Consider the following 17,684-nt stretch of genomic DNA (forward strand, 5'->3'; position numbering starts at 1 on the left):
TGTTCCATCACAATTTACATTCATCATAAATTTCACAGGCCATTTTTATTATAACAATTTTAACACACAGAAAATATTTAATGAATTTAGAGAGTGTGAGACAACAGCGACAACAATAAAAGAAGATTAAAAACAAGAAAATAAATTTGATTCACAACTCACAAACGTTAAAAACCGAGATAAAGAGTTAGGAACTCAGTATATGAAACCAGCGACCAAAGCCACGGTGGTTGCTACCAAGCCAGTGAACATATCAGCGGCAACAATGACAGCGGAGTTTGGTTTCTTGGAGGAAGGTCCAGGTGCTGATGCGTGGTCGTGGCCGTCGCCTTCATGGTGGTCATGATCATCGTGTTTATCCTGAGCCGAGACGATCGCAATCATGGCCAACAGAAGACAAGCCACAGTGATCTGAATAAAGATCTTCTTCATCATGTTTGTCGGACGCTGGTTTCTGATCACGCTGCTAAGGATGATAAAATGTGAGACAAGACTCGTATGTGTTTTTTGTTGTGAATATGATGAGGTTCTTGGAAGTTGGTTTATATAGAGAAGTTTAAAACCTTTTGTGTGAAGATTTTTAAAAGTGATATATTTTTTAACTCCAGCTAGAAATTCTTTATAGTATTTCATCGTTGACTTTCTTACTAGTTTTATTTTCAATAATGACATGTTGCCGGAGCTCTAACATGATTTTTCTTTTGTATATCTCAAATTATTTTGAAGATTAAGTTGATAAATTGGGAAAATGATTGTAACTGAATAAGATCAACCAAGAATATAATATAATTAAACTGATATCAAAACTCAGTAATAGAGTAGATGTTTGTCAGTATTTTAAATTGCTTAACTTTACTTTTAATTTGAACTTCGGACCCGCTTTTGAAGCAGGTTTTAATCATCATTACTTTAAAAATAGTTTGGATCATTTTTATATCTTAATGTTCTTTAATATTTTTTTATGAAATAGAAAATCTTGTCTGGTAGTCTACTTAGGAATATATCATATGTTCATAGAAAATCTCATGGAGAATCTAAATAATTGAGAAATTTAATGAATTTTCATTTTATTTTTTATAATTATCAACTTTATTTTTGAAATTATGGTTATCAAAATCATTTTTTCATGCATATCTCCTAGATCCTCTCTGAATTTACAAATCCTTTTGAATTTTGATTTAGAATAGTTTTAGTCTAGGATTATCTATTTTATGCATATCTCCTGGTTTGATAGATGAATCTAATTATCATATATATATTGTTTACACAAGAATTCAAGTTATGAATAGATAGAACATGTTATAATATTTTTTCTTTTTCTACAAATATGATATAGTTCGTTCACGTTATAGTGTTTTTAAAATTGATTGTTTAAATATATAGTCATCGATCATATAGGGGTTATATATGATATAGAGTATGTTCATTTAAATGTTTCATAAAATGCTATGGGATAAAATCCCTTATATATTAATTGAGGAACATTTGAAAAGATGTAACCTCAATTTTGTATTAATTAAAAGAGGCCCCAATGCATAGGTGGCACTCAATTAGGTAGTCAATTACATTCAATTGAAAAATAAGTAGGTCCACATTCGATTTTTATATGTTGTTAGATACATAAGTTGGTCAAACTATATGATATAATGATATGATATGATATTTTCTTTCCTTAAATAAAACCTACGGAATTACCATAAATGACTAATATATATATGACAATTAATGATTTTAATAATAAAGATTTGATAACAATGTATATCTCCTCCATCATTTTTTGTTTAATTTTATATTATTAAAATAAATTAAACAATCAAATTAGCTATAAAAATAAAATTTAGATTTTTTCGTATATGTTATATTTTGAATTTTTAAAAACGACAATAAATGACTAAAACTATTAAAATTATTATGTTAAAAATTAATGATCAATGGTTTAACATTTTTATTATAAGAAGATACACATGATTTTAAAACCATATGAGTAAAAAATATCATTTAATAATAAAATAAATAAATAAATATATATATATATATATATTAAACACTATATACCATAAGATTACATAAATATTTTAATATTAAAACTTTCAATGAATTTTCAAAAACATTTATAAATTATAAACTTATTAAAGATTTCACATTGAAAATTTTGTTATCGATGATTTAAATATTCAGTTATAAAATGATATGAATGATCATAGAACTGTATGATTATAAATTCTCATTTAATAAATGACTATATAAAATATACTATTCTTAGAAAAATAGGTTGGTCCATCTTGACTTACATTATATTTTTTATTAAACTAACTATCGAATTGATAAATAATCTACCAAACTTTTTTTGCACTTTCCTTAATTAGAAGCTACGAAATTACCTAATATGATTAACGTATATATGAAAATTAATTATTATGAATAATAAATATTTGATAACAATTTTGGTATCTTAGTTCTTTTTTTTAATTTTATATTATTGAAAGATATTAAAAAATCACATTAAATATATAATAAAAATATTTATATTTTTTCTTATATGTTATATTTGAATTTTTCAAAACGTCTATATATTATTAGAAATTTGAATATTCCCACTCTGAAAATTTTGTGATCAATAGATTATTTTTTTGTTATAATAAGTTACAAATGATCATAAAATATAACGCATATGAATTTTTATTTAATAAATATTCAAACTAAATAATATATATATATATATATATAAACACTAATGATTTAAAGCAACAAGATTGGCTGATCAATTTAGTCGTCCAGTTGAAATCTTTCAAAAGTATGTGAAAGACTAAAGTCAAAATAAATATGGATTTAGAATAGTAGTTATATTTTACTAACCAAATACCGAAAAAACCGAACCGAACCGAAACCAACCCGATATCCGGATTGAACACCCGTAATCCAAATGAAGCCAAACTATTGTTTCATTCTCCAAAATATAATAAAAATAATAACTTAATTCCGCGCAAGGCGCGGGTCTTATCCTAGTGATTATAGTATTCTCGAAGCTTAATCGAGATAGAATAATATGCTAATTATTGAAAATATTGGATAATTTTTGCTTTATTCTGTAACATTATATGAAAATGACATAATACAGACGACCCAAAGTCTTTAGATTAGTGCCAACTTTAATTTGACAAAATTTGCATTGCCATTATGACGACATTCTATGTACACATTGTACAGGTCTGCCAGTAATGATTTATTTGTCAGAAAAAAAAATTATATAAGTCAAAACTTTGTTTAAAAAACTTTTTTTTTACAACATCAACTAAAAACTAACTAGAAACTCCAATCGGTCTAGCAAGCCAAACCGGTGGGATTAAATCGACATAAAGCAAAGATGAAGGAGAACTCCTCGCACCGCGTGCAAACTTGTCCGCCAAGGTATTTGTGCTCTAAAGATATGTCTGATCCGGAAGTGAGGGAAGAAAGTCTTACTGCGATTGAATTCTTCTATATGTGTAGAGAAAGCAGACCATTCATCAGGTGTCGACACCATCTTCACCAGCTGAGAATAATCCGTTGCAAACAGTTAAAAAAATATAAGAAATTAAGAAAGGAAGAACGTGGAGCCAAATTATTTTGTGCATTGTTGAAACAGATTAGATTAATAAAATTGCGTTTTAAACAAAATTATTTTCTTTTTTTTATATTTTTTGTACTGAATTTAGTTTCATTAACCGGAAAATGACTCTGATGGCATACTAGCCACCCTCTACAAGACTACAAGCATCCATTAACTAAATAGATGCAGAAGAAGAAATAATAGCAAGTATCAAAAAGACAAGGCAAGTTCGACCAAACTAGCATTCACTTGGTTCGAGCTTCATGATCCGTATGAGTAGTGAACCCATGTAAATGATTCTGTCTATAGGCCTTTCTTAAGATCTTCAGATGTCAAAACATTCTCTAAGAAATATAGATTTCAAGTAAACGGAAAAGAGACAACATACAATGTGTTGTTGAAAGAAAACGTAAAGGAATACAATGTGGTTGGTTTTAAAGATGTCATTGATAAAATGATCATCATTCATCTATCATTGCCTACGAGAAGCTCTTGATGCCATAGCTCGTAGGTTAGCTCTTGCTCTCGACAGAGAAACATCCGACGACGAAGAAGAAGAAGAAGAGGAAGTTGCCCCAGCCGCCGTAACGCCAAACGCAGACGCAAATTCCTGCCGCTGTAACCGCAACGCGAACGCTGCATCACTATCTTGATCCAACCTCACACTCCCCCCTCTCCTCCTCCTCTCGCTTCTCTCTTCAGACACAAGTAACCTCGAGATATCCTCTCTCTGCAACCTAGCTTGAAGCGCAGTTTCTCTGTTCCTGGCTCTTAGCCGCTGAGTAGAGTCTCTAGGACTCGGCGTTTCCTTGCTTAGGAAGTTAGCAGAAGCAGCAGCTCTCTGCGCTTCCACTTCTTTAGGGAACAGAAGCTGGATTGTGTTCCAAAGAACTGTATTAACAGTACAATACTTTCCATTTCTGCATGGTTAAACACCATTGTTTAGATAAAGTTTGAATCTTTCAATCTGAAAAAGAGTTTGATTCTGTTTTACCCTATTAGTTGCCTGCATTTAGGGCATTTCCTTCCACATTTATCTGCTGCAGACCGTAAACACTTCTTGCAGAAGCTACACAGACACAGAAGTGAACAAGTCAGTACCAAATTCACCACACAATGACAGTTATGTGATGTTGTGTAGTTAGATCTACCTGTGTCCACAAGTTGTAGTACTTGGTTCATAGCAGATCTCAAGACAAATCTGCAGAATCACAAAGCAAAATTTCAATTTTAAGAACACTAATCAAGGAACTACCAAAAGAAAAGAGTCTCAAGGTTTAAATTCATACTGCACAAGACAACTCATCACGAAGCTTATCTATACAAGGAAGCACAACAGAAGTTGACTTCTTCTCCTCTGGCAAGATCTTCTCATCCTTCTCTGCCTTCTTCTCTTCTTTTGTTTCTGTTTTTGTCTCCTTGTTCTTTCTCTTCTTCTTCTCTGCAGATTTTTCCTCTGAAACCAAAACAGAGCAACAAAAAAAAAAAATCAATCTTTATCTCTAATTTCATTGATCCTAATGTTTCCACCACAAGATCAATAAAGAAAGTACCTTCGCGTCTAATTACTTCATCAAGATCAATAACAGGAAACTGATTAGAACTCTGCTTAATCCTTTGCCTCCTGGAATTCAAAATAAAAATCGAAACTTTTATAAAAACAGAGGATCCCAATCTGAAGAACCCTAAAGAAAAGTGGTTACCTTCTTGAACCTGAAGAAGGTGGGCTTGTTTTAGACAACAGATTAGATCGTCTCCTTCGCTTAGATGAACTTCTTTCAGGGGTGTCTTCCACCACGAAGCTAGCGATTATCAGATCCTCTTCGTCCCAACCCGCCAGAGCCGCCGCCGATTTGAATCTCGGGCTGATGAAAATGTCCGCGCTCGATCCAGCTACGGATCGATTAGTAGCTTTGGATGGTGTTTCACTCACCATTGTCAAGATCTAGGGTTCGTGTTTCCTGTTGATTCCTCCGAGAACGCTCCAGAGAGAGAGAGGAAAGAAGATAATAGTTCTCTCCCAACGGTCGGATTCCATTTTTAAAATCTTGATTTCTATTGGGCCTATTGAACTCTAAGATATTTACATTTGATTTCTTTCTGTTTTTACGTACTATTCCGTATTTACTAGTTCATCATTTTATTTGTGAACTGCCTTATTTTTACTTCACTACTCGACCAAAATTACAGAGAAAAATCTATCTTCCATGAACTAAAATTATTTTGACTAATGAGAGTTTTATTCAGCTCTTGTTAAATCTGTTGAGCTATCCTAGTATGGGCCAACGAGGCCTTTTTAAGTCTATCTTCATCTTCCTCTCTTTCCCATATCAAACGATGCGTTTTAATGTCTTTGAACCTCTCCCAAACCTGATCTCTAAGCCCAGTGTCATTAACCTCACAGAATCTCTCGGCCCAATCAGGTGGTTCGACCGGTCGGGTTCCTAAACCGGGTGCCCGATCTCTCGACCCGACATTCTCATCGTTCTGCCAATCCGCCACGTAAGTCGCGACTCTCCTATAAAACTTCTCTTTAAAAACATCCCAAACCTGATACTTGTAGTGGTTAATTACCATAACGTCTTTATCCACGTCAGCAAACGTGAACTCATCTTTCAGGTGAAAATGGTGCACTACGTTGATCAGAGTATCGTTCATCGCCTCCGGCCGGAGTATGCTTTTATGTCTCTCCGGTAAAATCACACGGCAAGTGTATCCCTCCGTGACTCCACCGTGAGGCCGGTTACGCAAACCGGACGGTCCAAAACTGTGGCACGGCGTTCGAATTTCACCGATCGTATCAAAGACGGTGTGGTTTCTGATGATGCTGGTTAGTGATTGACCCGAAGAGATATAGTAGAACTCGTCGACGTCGATGAACGCGACCCAATCGCAATCGCTCCTTGCACGAATCGCGCAGTTCGAGAATCCCGCTTCCTGAGTCTTGATCCACGGCCAGAAATGTCTAGAGATGTTGTAGCCGCGGCTTTCGAGATCCCTGATCTCGGCGATGATATCGTCGTCACTGTTGTTGTCGTAGATGAACCACCGTTGAACGCCGATCCCGGCGTGGTACATCACCCATTCTCTTAAAACCGCGGCTGCGTTTCGCGTCATGGTACAAACGCACATCTCAAACGGTTTCCGTCGCGGCGGGTTAATGATCCGACCCGGTTGAGCGATGGATGGAAGCATTCCAGTTCCTCCTTTGATTCTAACCGAGACTTTAACCGGCCCATGGGCTGACTTCGGCCCATCTAACACAGTTAACGGAGTTCTGCACCGTATAATCTCCTGCGCCGCGGAGAACACGTCAGATCTTATTAACCGATTACGTTTCGCGAAATCCCAGCCGTACACGCACTCGTACCTCGACACGTCAGCAACTCTCCCCGGCCGTAGATTTAAACCCTTGACGAAAACCACCGTGGAGTTATCGTGATCGATCACGGCGTCGTAAACAAGCCAATCCCATTGGTGAGTGGGCCCAGCGGGAATGTGATCATCCGCCGTCCATCTCGACACCGCAAGCGATACGTTGTATCCACGTGGCGTCTCGGGGCACCGTACGATCTGACCGTTAAATTTGTCGCTGTCAACCGCCGTCGGATACTCCTTCCGTAGCTTCGACGAGTCTCCGCCGCCGGAGAAAACGCAAACCAGATCGTCTCTAGTATATAACCGAAGAGACGGAGGGTATTTAAGGAAAACCAGCGTCTGCTCAGGTAACTTCACCGCTTCGCGAATCGAAACCGCCGGAGATAGCGTTACGGACTCACGGCGGAGAACCGCTTTGGCCGTTGAGAAGCTTATCGTCGTACGTACCACCGGGCGAAACTTACCTGCTAAATTTAAATTTTTAGTTTCTGATTAACAAAATAAAAATAAAAAAACTCGGATCATAATTATACCTTTAAAGACGAACATGGTGGAGAAGAGAACGAAGGAGAAGACAAACAGAACGACGAACCAGAAGAACGTCCTCCACGTACCGCAAACACCACTGAGTTTCCTACGATTTTTCATCTCCTACGCCGCCGATATCGCCGGCGCTGGCCGTCTATGTACTGGAGGAGAAGCTATGTTCCTCTATGTTGCTCCTTCTTGTAAGCCCACACGCACGAGAATATAGGTTGATGATTAGCAGAAGAATATAATTTCTTTATTTTTCTTTTCAATATTCCTTTTAATTAAAAAAAAAATAAAGGAATTTTACCTGAAGAATATGAATGAGAGTCACGAACTTGGGGGGAACGAGAAACTCTCTAAAACTACTGGTCTCCTATTAATCTAACTGCTTTATTGAGTAAAAATGAATTTACTTTCACCGACGGTTTTTTTTTACTTCACTTTCTTTGAGTTATTGATGAGAATCCTTTAAACTTCTCTCATCCGTTAATTAATAGGAAAATGAAAATCACCTAATTAATCATTTATTAATATATTTTTGGTATAAGTCATATTGGGAAAAAAATATGTTTATACTTATACCTTGCGTATTATATTTTCAAAGTCATGATATCTTTACAGCTTTTATAACTTTAAGTCTTTAACCATTTCGGAAAATATTTTTTATATTGTTTCGATTTTCCGAGTGAGGCGTGATCTTGTTTAGGTAGTACTCTACTCACTACCTTTATCTTTGACTAAAGTTTGTGGAGTAAGTGGGACCCAACCAGCACTTAGTTCCACTATACGTCGTCGTTTGTTATTCGTTATTAAAAATTAAAGCAATTAAGCCCAAAAGGCCTGTAATTGGGCCAAATAATGAATCATTTACGGGGAGTGAGATGATTTGAGTGAGAAGAGTCGTCGTCTCCGGCGATCGCCGGAACAAGAACATGTTGGCGATTACGAGAGTGATTAGCCGGAGAATCCACGGCAAGGGTGATGTAGCTGTTCCAAAAATCTCAGGATTCTCTATTGTATCTCCCAAAAACGTAAGCTTCGCTGTGTGTTTTTGAACTCTTCATTCGATTTTGGAATCTGATTGATGAATCGATTATCCTTTTGAAGGTTGAGGTAGAGTATGCAGATGGCAGCAAGTTCAGTTTCTCATCTGAGTTTCTGAGAGTGCATAGCCCAGCTGCTGATGGGAAAGTCAGATCAATCGGTGGTGAAAAGGTGAAAACTTTATGCATCAGAGATGGTTTCTAGACTTTGATACTCTTGTCTTTAGTTCATCTTCTATGCATGCTTATTGCAATAATGTGACGGCTTCCTTTTGAGGGCTACACTAGCATTGGATGCTGGTTTTGTTTCTCTGTCTTCAATGTTTCTTGGACCAGCTAAAATTATAGCCACTAGCGAGTTGTTATTGCTCCTATCTCCTAACTTCTACTTTGGTTCTAGATGGGTTGTTGGCAAAAATTAAGTTTAGTTGGTTTGGTTCTTTGGTTTTTGTATAACCATATGACTACTAATTTGCTGCTCTATTGGGCCATTGGCTGAAAATTGGTAGATCCTTGGTGGGTTTCGAAAAAGATGATGTCTTTTAAGTAAAAGAGTCTGCCATGATGTATGTGATATGCTATGGCAACTGACTACTTTGATCATTTATATAAAGTAAAAGAGTCTGCAATGATGTTGATTCTAGCAATGAGTCCTGGTGTTGTTTTCTTTGCGTTATGGCTACTAGTTTTCACTTCTTATGGACGTTTTTTTATCAAAAATGCAGTCTTTAAGTATCTTAGCAATTAGTCTTGCTGTTGGTCGTTTGTCTATTAATTGTGTGACTAATCAACATAGATTCTAGTGGGACAAACTTTAAGCTCTACTCTTTACACTATGGCATCAAGTTTTGCCGATTTCATCTTTGGCCTAATCAATTTCTGTTTTTTTTTTGTTTTTAATCAGGTGATATCTGGAAGGCGGTATGTAGGAATCATGTCTGCAGAACCGGTGGGAAACTATGGGGTAAGGTACTTACAAATCCCTCAAGGACATTCATTATAACTTAGCCATCAAAGATACGAAAAGTTTTTTTTACATGTTTGCTTATAAGTTGATTCGGTTGTCGCTGAATCATTGTTTTGAGGATTCAGGTTAGTGTTTGATGACTTGCACAGAACAGGAATATACCCATGGGACTATTTCTATGAGCTTGGGAGCAATAAGTTTGGTCTCATGAGAAGCTATATTAAGATTCTTCAAAAGCATCATCTCAGCCGTGAACCTCCTCCGAGAAGGAAATGATTCTTATCAATGTGTTTTACAATTTTTGTTCAAAGTGTGATAGAATCCTTGTTGTGCAGAAACATGGAATCTTGTTGTCATCTTTCAGTGTGTTCTTATATAAAATAACCTCATTAGACGTGATTATAAAACCGCGAATATTCTGCAAAACGTCAAACACACTGAAAGTATACAAATAATAATCATCTTTTCAATCTTCAAGTCTCCTCACTTATTATTTCAATATAAAAATGTTCTCTGTAATTATTTATGTTAATAGTGTACACCAAGCCCTTTGTACGTAATATATTTTTTGCTTTCGATATCAGAAGTTTCATTGTCAAATCGTTTTATATTTTGAGCTATTGGACATTTGCTACATGTATATTTTTGCATTAATTAACTTTTTTGTCAACGTATATTTTAAATTAATAATGTGAATACGTATACTATATTGTTTTAAAGTTTTATTGTAAGATTTAAATTTCCAAAAGTTTTAAATAGACAAGGTGATATGATAACATAATGTGGGCTTCACTCGCTACTTCTGCCCTTGATTTATCCTTTTTAGTGTAGCCCCAACTAATAATTCTATAGCTTTTTGGGACAATTATTGATTATACAATAGATTAAGGGTCTGACTGGTTCAAACGCAGCGGTTGCGGTTGCGGCTACGGGTGTTTGCGGATGCGGGTGGTTGCGGTTTCTAGCGGTTTTAAGAGATTTGTACGACTGGTTCTGCGGTTAGAAATTGGTGCGTTTGCGGGATACTTATGACTGGTTAACTACCAAATACAGCAGCGATTAAATAATAAATTAACAATATTTATATTTTATATAATTATAAAAATATCAAAAATCATAATATTATAATAAATATGTAAATTATATTTTCAAAGTTATAGTTTAAAATTTTTAAGATTATAGAAAATATTTTTATTTTAAAATTTTATAATATTAATTAAAATATAATAGATATATTTTAGTATTTTTATAATTTCATTTTAAAAAATTTATTAAATATTTTTATTTTTGTATTTATATGGTTTTTTTAAAAAAAAAAAAAAAATATCCTCCCGCAACCGCCCGCAACCGCAAACGCTAGCTGGAACCAGCTTTTGAATTTAAGAGGTTCGGAGCGGTTTGAAGTGATTTGTAGCGGTTTGTATGATTGTTTCGAAACGCTGTCAACCGCTACCAACCGCAAAAGCTGCGTTTGCGGGTGGTAGCGGGGAAACCAATCAAGCTCTAAGACATAACTACTTTATTTTATAGCGACTGAAATGTGTAGATATCATTGAAACTTAAATTAATAACTGAAAAAACAAAGGCAGTTGTAATCATTAATCGCTAAACGTTAAAACGAATGCAAAATAAAACAGCTCTATATAACCGGTCTGGAATAGTGTTGCTTTCTGTGATGGTTGAAGCGTAATGTATCGTACTAACTACCATGTTAGAGATTACTTGCAATCTAAAGCTGTCTTTTTGGTGTTACAAAATATTCTAAAACGGTTGTACACACCAACGTTGATACCTCCTACTTCATCTACTTTTATTACCACCAACGAAACTATATACAATTAAAATGTTTTTAGGGGAAGTAACTTCGAATCTAATAGAACTCGAAGACCTCTGTGAAAAATGCAAATTTCACAATATGATTTGCTTACTTACATTCACTTTTTTGGTGCTGTTTAATTAGCAAACTTGTTTACCTTTTCAATACATTGTTAAACTACTATTATTAGCACTAGTTGACTCTTCATCTTTGTATCTCGATTGGATACATGGTTTGTTGAAAAATAAATCTTCTTGGAAACCAACATTTTTAATCGCTTAGTCCAAAGCATTTTAATACTATCAAGAAATGTAGACAATCACGATATATCATTCTTGTATCGTTCCAAACTGTTACGAAAGGGTGTTGCTACAAAGTCTAAGACAAAACTAAAGTTGCGATAACATATTAAACGCAAATTAGATGGTGGTGAAATTGTATTTTATGGAGGGTAGGTAAAGAGAAGGAAAAGAAACTGAATGGTGAAAATAATATCTTGCAAAGTAACGTTCATTTTACATGTAAACAGGAAATCTTAGATTTAAATCCATTTGATTTTATTTTTGTTACTTTTTAATTAAAACATTCCAGGAATAGAATTAATAAATAGGAACATGTAAATTTTAAAGGACTCATAAATCGGTTGCCAGGAAGAAGACCAAGTTTCTGGAATTAACAGTTTTTTCCTTTTATCACAAGAGAAAAAGAAAATTAAAAAAAAAACTAAACATTTTATTTTCCTTTTGCTTCAATTCTCAACCAGTTCATTTCAACGACCACATCAAAACAAAAAAATCATTTCTTCCAAGTTTTTTTTATAATTCTATAATCCTTTTTAATTTCCTATCCTCAAAAAATAACAAAACCTAAAAAAATTGAAACATTAATTTATGTTTTGATTTTATCTTCAAATTGTTGGTGGGACCCAGATCTAAATAATATTCTTGAGATCTTCTCCCCACCTCAGCTTGAGAGAATCCCTTTCAACGACATACATACAGAGAGAGAGAGAGAGATAAAACATTTCTCCCCTTTCAAATTTTGAATTTCAAGAGACGTTTTATTGACGACGAAGCAAAAAAACACTTTCCCCCAGAAAAATAGAAAACCTTTATTTTCTTCTGGGTTTTGTCTTGAAGCTAAAAAATGGGTGAATCTGCAGTTCTAGCTCATTCATATTCCTTCGCAGCTCCTATTACCCGTACCGATTCTCATGAGGTTAGTCTCTTCTTCTCCAATTTATTGATTCCTTTCTATTTTTAAAAAGCTCTGTTTTTTTTTTGGGAAATTTTCCCGGAAAATATCCCAACGGAAACTGGGCTCTGTTTTATAAGCTTTTCATGAATACCCACCAAGAAAGTTTCAACCTTTATCGATATTGAACAAAGGAAGCTTCTGGGTTTGTTGTTAATGGAGTCTCTAAGAAACCAAATATGAAAAGTTTCATTCTAGAGAGAGAGAGAAAGTAGCAGATAGATTCAACTGAAAGTTTCCAACTTTGGATTCTAGAGAGAGAGAGAGGAAGCAAACGATTAGTTTCTTCATTAGATTCAACTGAAAAGTTTCCAACTTTGTGATTTTGATGTGAGTTTTTTGTTTTGTTTTGTTTGCAGGATCACACGAACCATGCGCTTAACCAATCAATCTCGTTTGGGAAGTTCATGACAGAGAATCTTGAGTGGGGCAAGTGGTCAACGTTTTCGCACAAGAAGTATGTGGAAGAAGCAGAGAAGTACTCTCGTCCTGGCTCCGTCGCTCAGAAGAAAGCCTTCTTCGAAGCTCATTACAAGAGAATAGCCGAAGCCAAGAAAGCTGCAACGGAAGAGCAACCTACCGTGACGCCAGCTGAAGTCTTGCTTCAGGCTTTGGAGACGCAGCCTCCGTTGAGTTTGTTACCGGAGGAAGAATCAACCACCGAGAGGAAAAGTATTCAAAACGACGACGTTCTTGTTGATGCCGTGGATGATGAAATGGAAGTAGTAAAAGAGAAAAGTGAGTGTGATGACAAGGAGGAGGAGAAGGAGCAAGATGAAGAGTTGTTGAAAGAGGAGAAAACAAGGAGATCGATGACCAAGAACAGACCGGTGTTTAGATTGTCTCTGGAGAAAACAATCCCTCCTCCTAAACCTATAGAGACAAGGACGGAGGTTGCTACTACACCAGAGAAAACAAGGTTTGTTGTTTCTCTCTATGTAACACTAATCTTTGTCACTCTTTACTGATTGTTTTTTAAAATACAGCGAAAGACCGATAACTCAAATCTCAGAGAAGAATGAAGAGAAACCGGTTCACCGCAAGAAATTCAGTTTCTTGAAGTAAGTCAGACTCTCTCTTTGTTAGTATTGGTTTTGTTACTGTTTTTGATTATGGTTGTTTCTTTTTGTTTTACCTCCAGCTGTTTCAGGGGTAATGCTAAAACTCGAGATCAGAATCATAGCAGGAAGAAGGTAAGATCTTTCTTCAATTGAAATCACATGGTCACATCAAGATGACTCTCATATTATCTGTTGCGTGTTGGGCAGGGAAAGAGGGAGACGAAGAAACAGAAGAAGCAGTTTCTATGTCTTTGTTTCAAGCCCAAGACTGTAAGAAGAGAATCTTAAAGAAAGGCTAAAGAAAATAACGTTGAAGAAACTCTTTGGGGGGGAACCAAGACACTACACACAAAGTCTGCACATGGCACATGGAAGAATAAAAGAGATCGATCTTAGGGTTTTCAAAAACTCAGATCGTTCGATCAAGCTACTACTTAGTGATTAAAACACAAACAATTTCGTTATTACGTAGATGTCATGTCAACGAGTATGCTCTTTTTTCACCAGTTTAAGAAGAGAGACTCGAGTACAATAGGAAAAAAAAACTGGAAGTAGCTTCTTTTGTTTCATGTACTATGTGATGAAGAACAAGTCCAGTTTCTTGATATGATCTCAATCTTGTTCTTTGAACTTGGCTCTTGTTTGATAATAATAATAAAGGTATCAATATCAACTTTACGTGAAAGATAAAATAAACAAGCGTCTCTATAAACAATTATATTACATTCCCAAAAGAAAAAGCTGAGCCACGTGAAAGAGGGCATCATCGTTTCTTTCCTTTTCAGACCAAACACCAACCATCTTCTTCATCAAATCATCCAACACATGTTCCATCATAACCCGCACATCATACAAAAAATTTCATCATTATCGCGAGACCCACCATCTTCTTTGTCGCTGTTATGTCCGTGACCAAAAGATATGAATAACAGAGCAAATGTTGTCAATGTATCTTTTCTTGTTTGTGCCAGTACTTGTGGTTATGTTAATCTTACCACGTTGTGTTCATGTATATTTTATAAAACACTGCAGGTGGAACACAAAAGAGTAGATGAGGTTTAAGTTTTCTTCAGTTTTATTACTCGAGAGATTTTTCAGCAAGATACAACCACAAAGCTCATCTACTTGGGAAGACTTGCCAAAAGAGTTTCTTTCAGGTGTGGCAACAACAATACAAAAAATGAATTGAAAATCCAAGACTGTGAAGATTATTAGCTTCAGTGACCGCACAACACTTCAAAAAGCAGTTCAACGCTGAAGTTGCTTGATATGCGCGATCTGTTTGCCTGGGTTCAAACCCTTTGGACATGCACGGGCACAATTCAAGATCGTATGGCAACGGTAAAGCTTGAACTCATCGTCAATAGCCTCAAGTCTTTCCTTAGTATACTCATCACGACTGTCGCTTATCCACCTGCACATGTGAAAACAAGTATCTTGTTACAACACACATCGAAAGATCAAAACTTTATCTACTACCTCGATTATAATTAGCTTCCCCAACCAAAAAACATTGAATATACTGTTTCCACAATCCGATTGCTAAAACACCAATTCAAGCAGCAAAACAGAAATGAAGAACCACACAAGCCGAGTCAATGCGGCTAACAACAAGATATGTCATATGCGTACACGAATCTTCCCATTGAAAGATCAAAACTTTATCTACTGGCTCGACTGAAAACAGCTGACCAAACCAAAACATTGAACATACTGTTTCTACAATTAGATTGGAAACACCAATTCAAGCAGCAAAACAAAAGTGAAGAACCACACAACACAAGTCGAATCAATGCAGCTAACAACAAGATATGTTGTATACACGAACTCTCAACCATCCATGCAAATTCTGTCTGAAAACAGGTTCCTAGTCCTACATTATGCAGCCTATTCCCATAAAAAGCCAACTTGAATAGTGTTAAAACACATTGAAAGATCAAAACTTTATCTACTAACTCAATCAAAATCATCTTCCCAAACCAAAACACGGAACATAATATTTCTACAATTAGCTAGACTGGAAACACTAATTCAAGCACCACAACACAAGTCCAACCAATACAGCTAACAACAAGATATATATACACGAATCTTCCCAACCCTCCATGCACATTCTAAAAAACAGGTTCCTATTCCTACAACATGCAACCTATTCCCATAAAAAAGAAACTTGAATAGTGTTACAAACACATCGAAAAATCAAAACTTTATCTACTGACTCGATAAAAAAAACAACTTCCCAAACCAAAACATTGAACATACTGTTTCTACAATTAGATACAAGTCGAATCAATGCAGCTAACAACAAGATATATATACACGAATCTTCCCAACCCTCCATGCACATTCTAAAAAACAGGTTCCTATTCCTACAACATGCAACCTATTCCCCTAAAAATTCAACTTGAATAGTGTTACAAACACATCGAAAGATCAAAACTTTATCTACTAACTCAATCAAAACCAACTTCCTAAACCAAAACATTGAACATGCGGTTCCTACAATTAGATACAAGTCGAATCAATGCAGCTAACAACAAGTTATGTATACACGAATCTTCCCAACCATCCATTCAAATTCTCAAAGCAGGTCCTAAGTCCTATCATTCGCAATTCATTTCTATATCCATTATTCACAAGCCATCAACACTACCAATCTCTAATCATTACCTGTTAGCATGCAGCAAAGCAGCAGGGCCAAGATAAGACTCAGGGTTCCACCAATAACTAGGACACGACGTGCTACAACAAGCACACAAAATACACTCATACATCCCATCAAGCTTCGCCCTATCCTTCTTACTCTGCAGAATCTCCTTCCCATGCTCATCCGACGCCGGACTCTTCCTCTTCAGCCACGGCTCGATACTCTTATACTGATTATAAAAATTCGTCATGTCCACCACCAGATCCTTTATCACAAACATATGCGGCAAGGGAGTGATCGTCGTCGTCTCCTTCGCCCCCTCCTCGATCTTCGTCAGGCACGCGAGGCCGTTGCACCCGTCGATGTTCATCGCGCACGAGCCGCAGATCCCTTCTCGGCACGAGCGGCGGAACGTGAGGGAGGGATCCGTCTCGTTCTTGATCTTGATTAGGGCGTCGAGGACCATCGGGCCGCAGTCCTTGAGATCGATCTGGTAGTCTTGGAGCTCGGGCTTGCTGGGGTTGTCGGGGTTCCATCGGTAGATCTGGAACGTCTTCAGGTTCGATGGTTTGCCGCCGTTAGACGAAGGTTTTGATTCCGGTTGTGGTGCGGAGGCTGTGCATCGCGACGGGATTAGCCTCGCCGCGGTGGTTAATCGCGACGGATTGGTTCTAACCAACTTTCCGATCAAGCCGGACGCCATTTTCACGGGAGATTGAAGATGGCTGAATATTAATTTGAGTATTTATATTTTTCGGAAAATAATTAATTTATAATAAACACAATATTAGCAAGATCACCTACGTGTGCGTATTTGTAGTGTGAGGCTCAGCTTCATCTACGTATAAGAGCCGTAGATCTTTTGTACAAGTAACTCTTTGAGACATTGTGACCGTTCGTTATAGATACTAACTTAGGTCAATCGTGGCCGTCACAGCACTGGAAAATTTCAAAGGCGTGTGCTCGTCTCGAGGAGAGTGATATCTAACACGTGGTATTATTTTATTGGATGCCTTCACCTACTGAATGAAAGAGGAGCCGGCAAGAGGAAGCCCGTCCCGTTTAGAAAGTGAGAAACACCGTCACATCTGCAAGAAAAATAATCACCATGCATAAACTTCGCTCTCTGTAAAAAGGTTTTTTTCGTGAATAAATTTAATATTAATTCAAAAAAAAATTCATTTTTTTGGCTTGAATTACTTGGTAAGACCATCTCCAATAGTAAGAATCCATGATGAATTCTAATAACTAGTTTAATTATCTTAACATTTTTACCCAAAAAAAAAGAAGGAAAAACTAGTTTAATTATAAATTTTGTAATCGGTGAACTTTAGAATCTCTTGCAATGTAATTAAATTTGTTATGGTCCAATAGCAGAACCCCTTTGAAGTTCTTAAA

The 17,684-nt window shown here is 36.1% G+C and overlaps 4 protein-coding genes across 5 annotated transcripts; 2 read left to right on the forward strand and 2 right to left on the reverse strand.

Moving 5' to 3' along the window:
* Positions 1-3,866: 3,866 nt before the first annotated feature.
* Positions 3,867-8,138, reverse strand: LOC106401900 (glycosyltransferase family 92 protein RCOM_0530710). The gene is made up of 8 exons (XM_013842516.3): positions 7,501-8,138; positions 5,882-7,431; positions 5,293-5,534; positions 5,143-5,213; positions 4,879-5,045; positions 4,741-4,790; positions 4,584-4,658; positions 3,867-4,509 (listed from the first exon to the last, which is right to left on the reverse strand). Exons 1-8 carry the CDS (start codon positions 7,613-7,615, stop codon positions 4,062-4,064), a joined length of 2,718 nt encoding a protein of 905 aa, XP_013697970.2. The 5' UTR covers positions 7,616-8,138; the 3' UTR covers positions 3,867-4,061.
* A 200-nt stretch (positions 8,139-8,338) lies between these two features.
* Positions 8,339-9,980, forward strand: BNAA02G28860D. Of its 2 annotated transcripts, none has more exons than XM_013842498.3 (4): positions 8,339-8,529; positions 8,606-8,713; positions 9,446-9,510; positions 9,634-9,980. In XM_013842498.3, the coding sequence occupies exons 1-4, from the start codon at positions 8,431-8,433 to the stop codon at positions 9,782-9,784; spliced, it is 423 nt and encodes a 140-aa protein (XP_013697952.1). In that variant the 5' UTR covers positions 8,339-8,430; the 3' UTR covers positions 9,785-9,980. The 2 variants fall into 2 exon arrangements, with proteins under 2 accessions (XP_013697952.1, XP_013697960.1); XM_013842506.3 differs by having other exon boundaries at positions 9,658-9,980.
* A 2,303-nt stretch (positions 9,981-12,283) lies between these two features.
* On the forward strand, positions 12,284-14,269 carry LOC106401873 (protein WVD2-like 7). Its single transcript, XM_013842487.3, has 5 exons — positions 12,284-12,542; positions 12,938-13,497; positions 13,565-13,639; positions 13,720-13,771; positions 13,847-14,269. The coding sequence occupies exons 1-5, from the start codon at positions 12,471-12,473 to the stop codon at positions 13,925-13,927; spliced, it is 840 nt and encodes a 279-aa protein (XP_013697941.2). The 5' UTR covers positions 12,284-12,470; the 3' UTR covers positions 13,928-14,269.
* A 422-nt stretch (positions 14,270-14,691) lies between these two features.
* Positions 14,692-17,030, reverse strand: LOC106401863 (succinate dehydrogenase [ubiquinone] iron-sulfur subunit 1, mitochondrial). Its single transcript, XM_013842477.3, has 2 exons — positions 16,310-17,030; positions 14,692-15,053 (listed from the first exon to the last, which is right to left on the reverse strand). Exons 1-2 carry the CDS (start codon positions 16,987-16,989, stop codon positions 14,888-14,890), a joined length of 846 nt encoding a protein of 281 aa, XP_013697931.1. The 5' UTR covers positions 16,990-17,030; the 3' UTR covers positions 14,692-14,887.
* Between the last annotated feature and the right edge of the window lie 654 nt (positions 17,031-17,684).

Source organism: Brassica napus, chromosome A2 (genome assembly GCF_020379485.1).
Source record: "Brassica napus cultivar Da-Ae chromosome A2, Da-Ae, whole genome shotgun sequence".
Taxonomy (NCBI): Eukaryota; Viridiplantae; Streptophyta; class Magnoliopsida; order Brassicales; family Brassicaceae; genus Brassica; species Brassica napus.

Coding starts and splice junctions, on each gene's coding strand:
- BNAA02G28860D (XM_013842498.3), top strand. CDS start 8,431: ATGTTGGCGATTACGAGAGTGATTAGCCGGAGAATCCACGGCAAGGGT. Junction 8,530..8,605: donor CTATTGTATCTCCCAAAAAC/GTAAGCTTCGCT, acceptor ATCCTTTTGAAG/GTTGAGGTAGAGTATGCAGA. Junction 8,714..9,445: donor GATCAATCGGTGGTGAAAAG/GTGAAAACTTTA, acceptor GTTTTTAATCAG/GTGATATCTGGAAGGCGGTA.
- LOC106401900 (XM_013842516.3), bottom strand. CDS start 7,615: ATGAAAAATCGTAGGAAACTCAGTGGTGTTTGCGGTACGTGGAGGACG. Junction 5,046..5,142: donor TGAAGTAATTAGACGCGAAG/GTACTTTCTTTA, acceptor TTTTGGTTTCAG/AGGAAAAATCTGCAGAGAAG. Junction 4,510..4,583: donor AAATGCAGGCAACTAATAGG/GTAAAACAGAAT, acceptor TTAACCATGCAG/AAATGGAAAGTATTGTACTG.
- LOC106401863 (XM_013842477.3), bottom strand. CDS start 16,989: ATGGCGTCCGGCTTGATCGGAAAGTTGGTTAGAACCAATCCGTCGCGA. Junction 15,054..16,309: donor GCTTTGCTGCATGCTAACAG/GTAATGATTAGA, acceptor TCACATGTGCAG/GTGGATAAGCGACAGTCGTG.
- LOC106401873 (XM_013842487.3), top strand. CDS start 12,471: ATGGGTGAATCTGCAGTTCTAGCTCATTCATATTCCTTCGCAGCTCCT. Junction 13,498..13,564: donor ACTACACCAGAGAAAACAAG/GTTTGTTGTTTC, acceptor TTTAAAATACAG/CGAAAGACCGATAACTCAAA. Junction 13,772..13,846: donor AGAATCATAGCAGGAAGAAG/GTAAGATCTTTC, acceptor CGTGTTGGGCAG/GGAAAGAGGGAGACGAAGAA.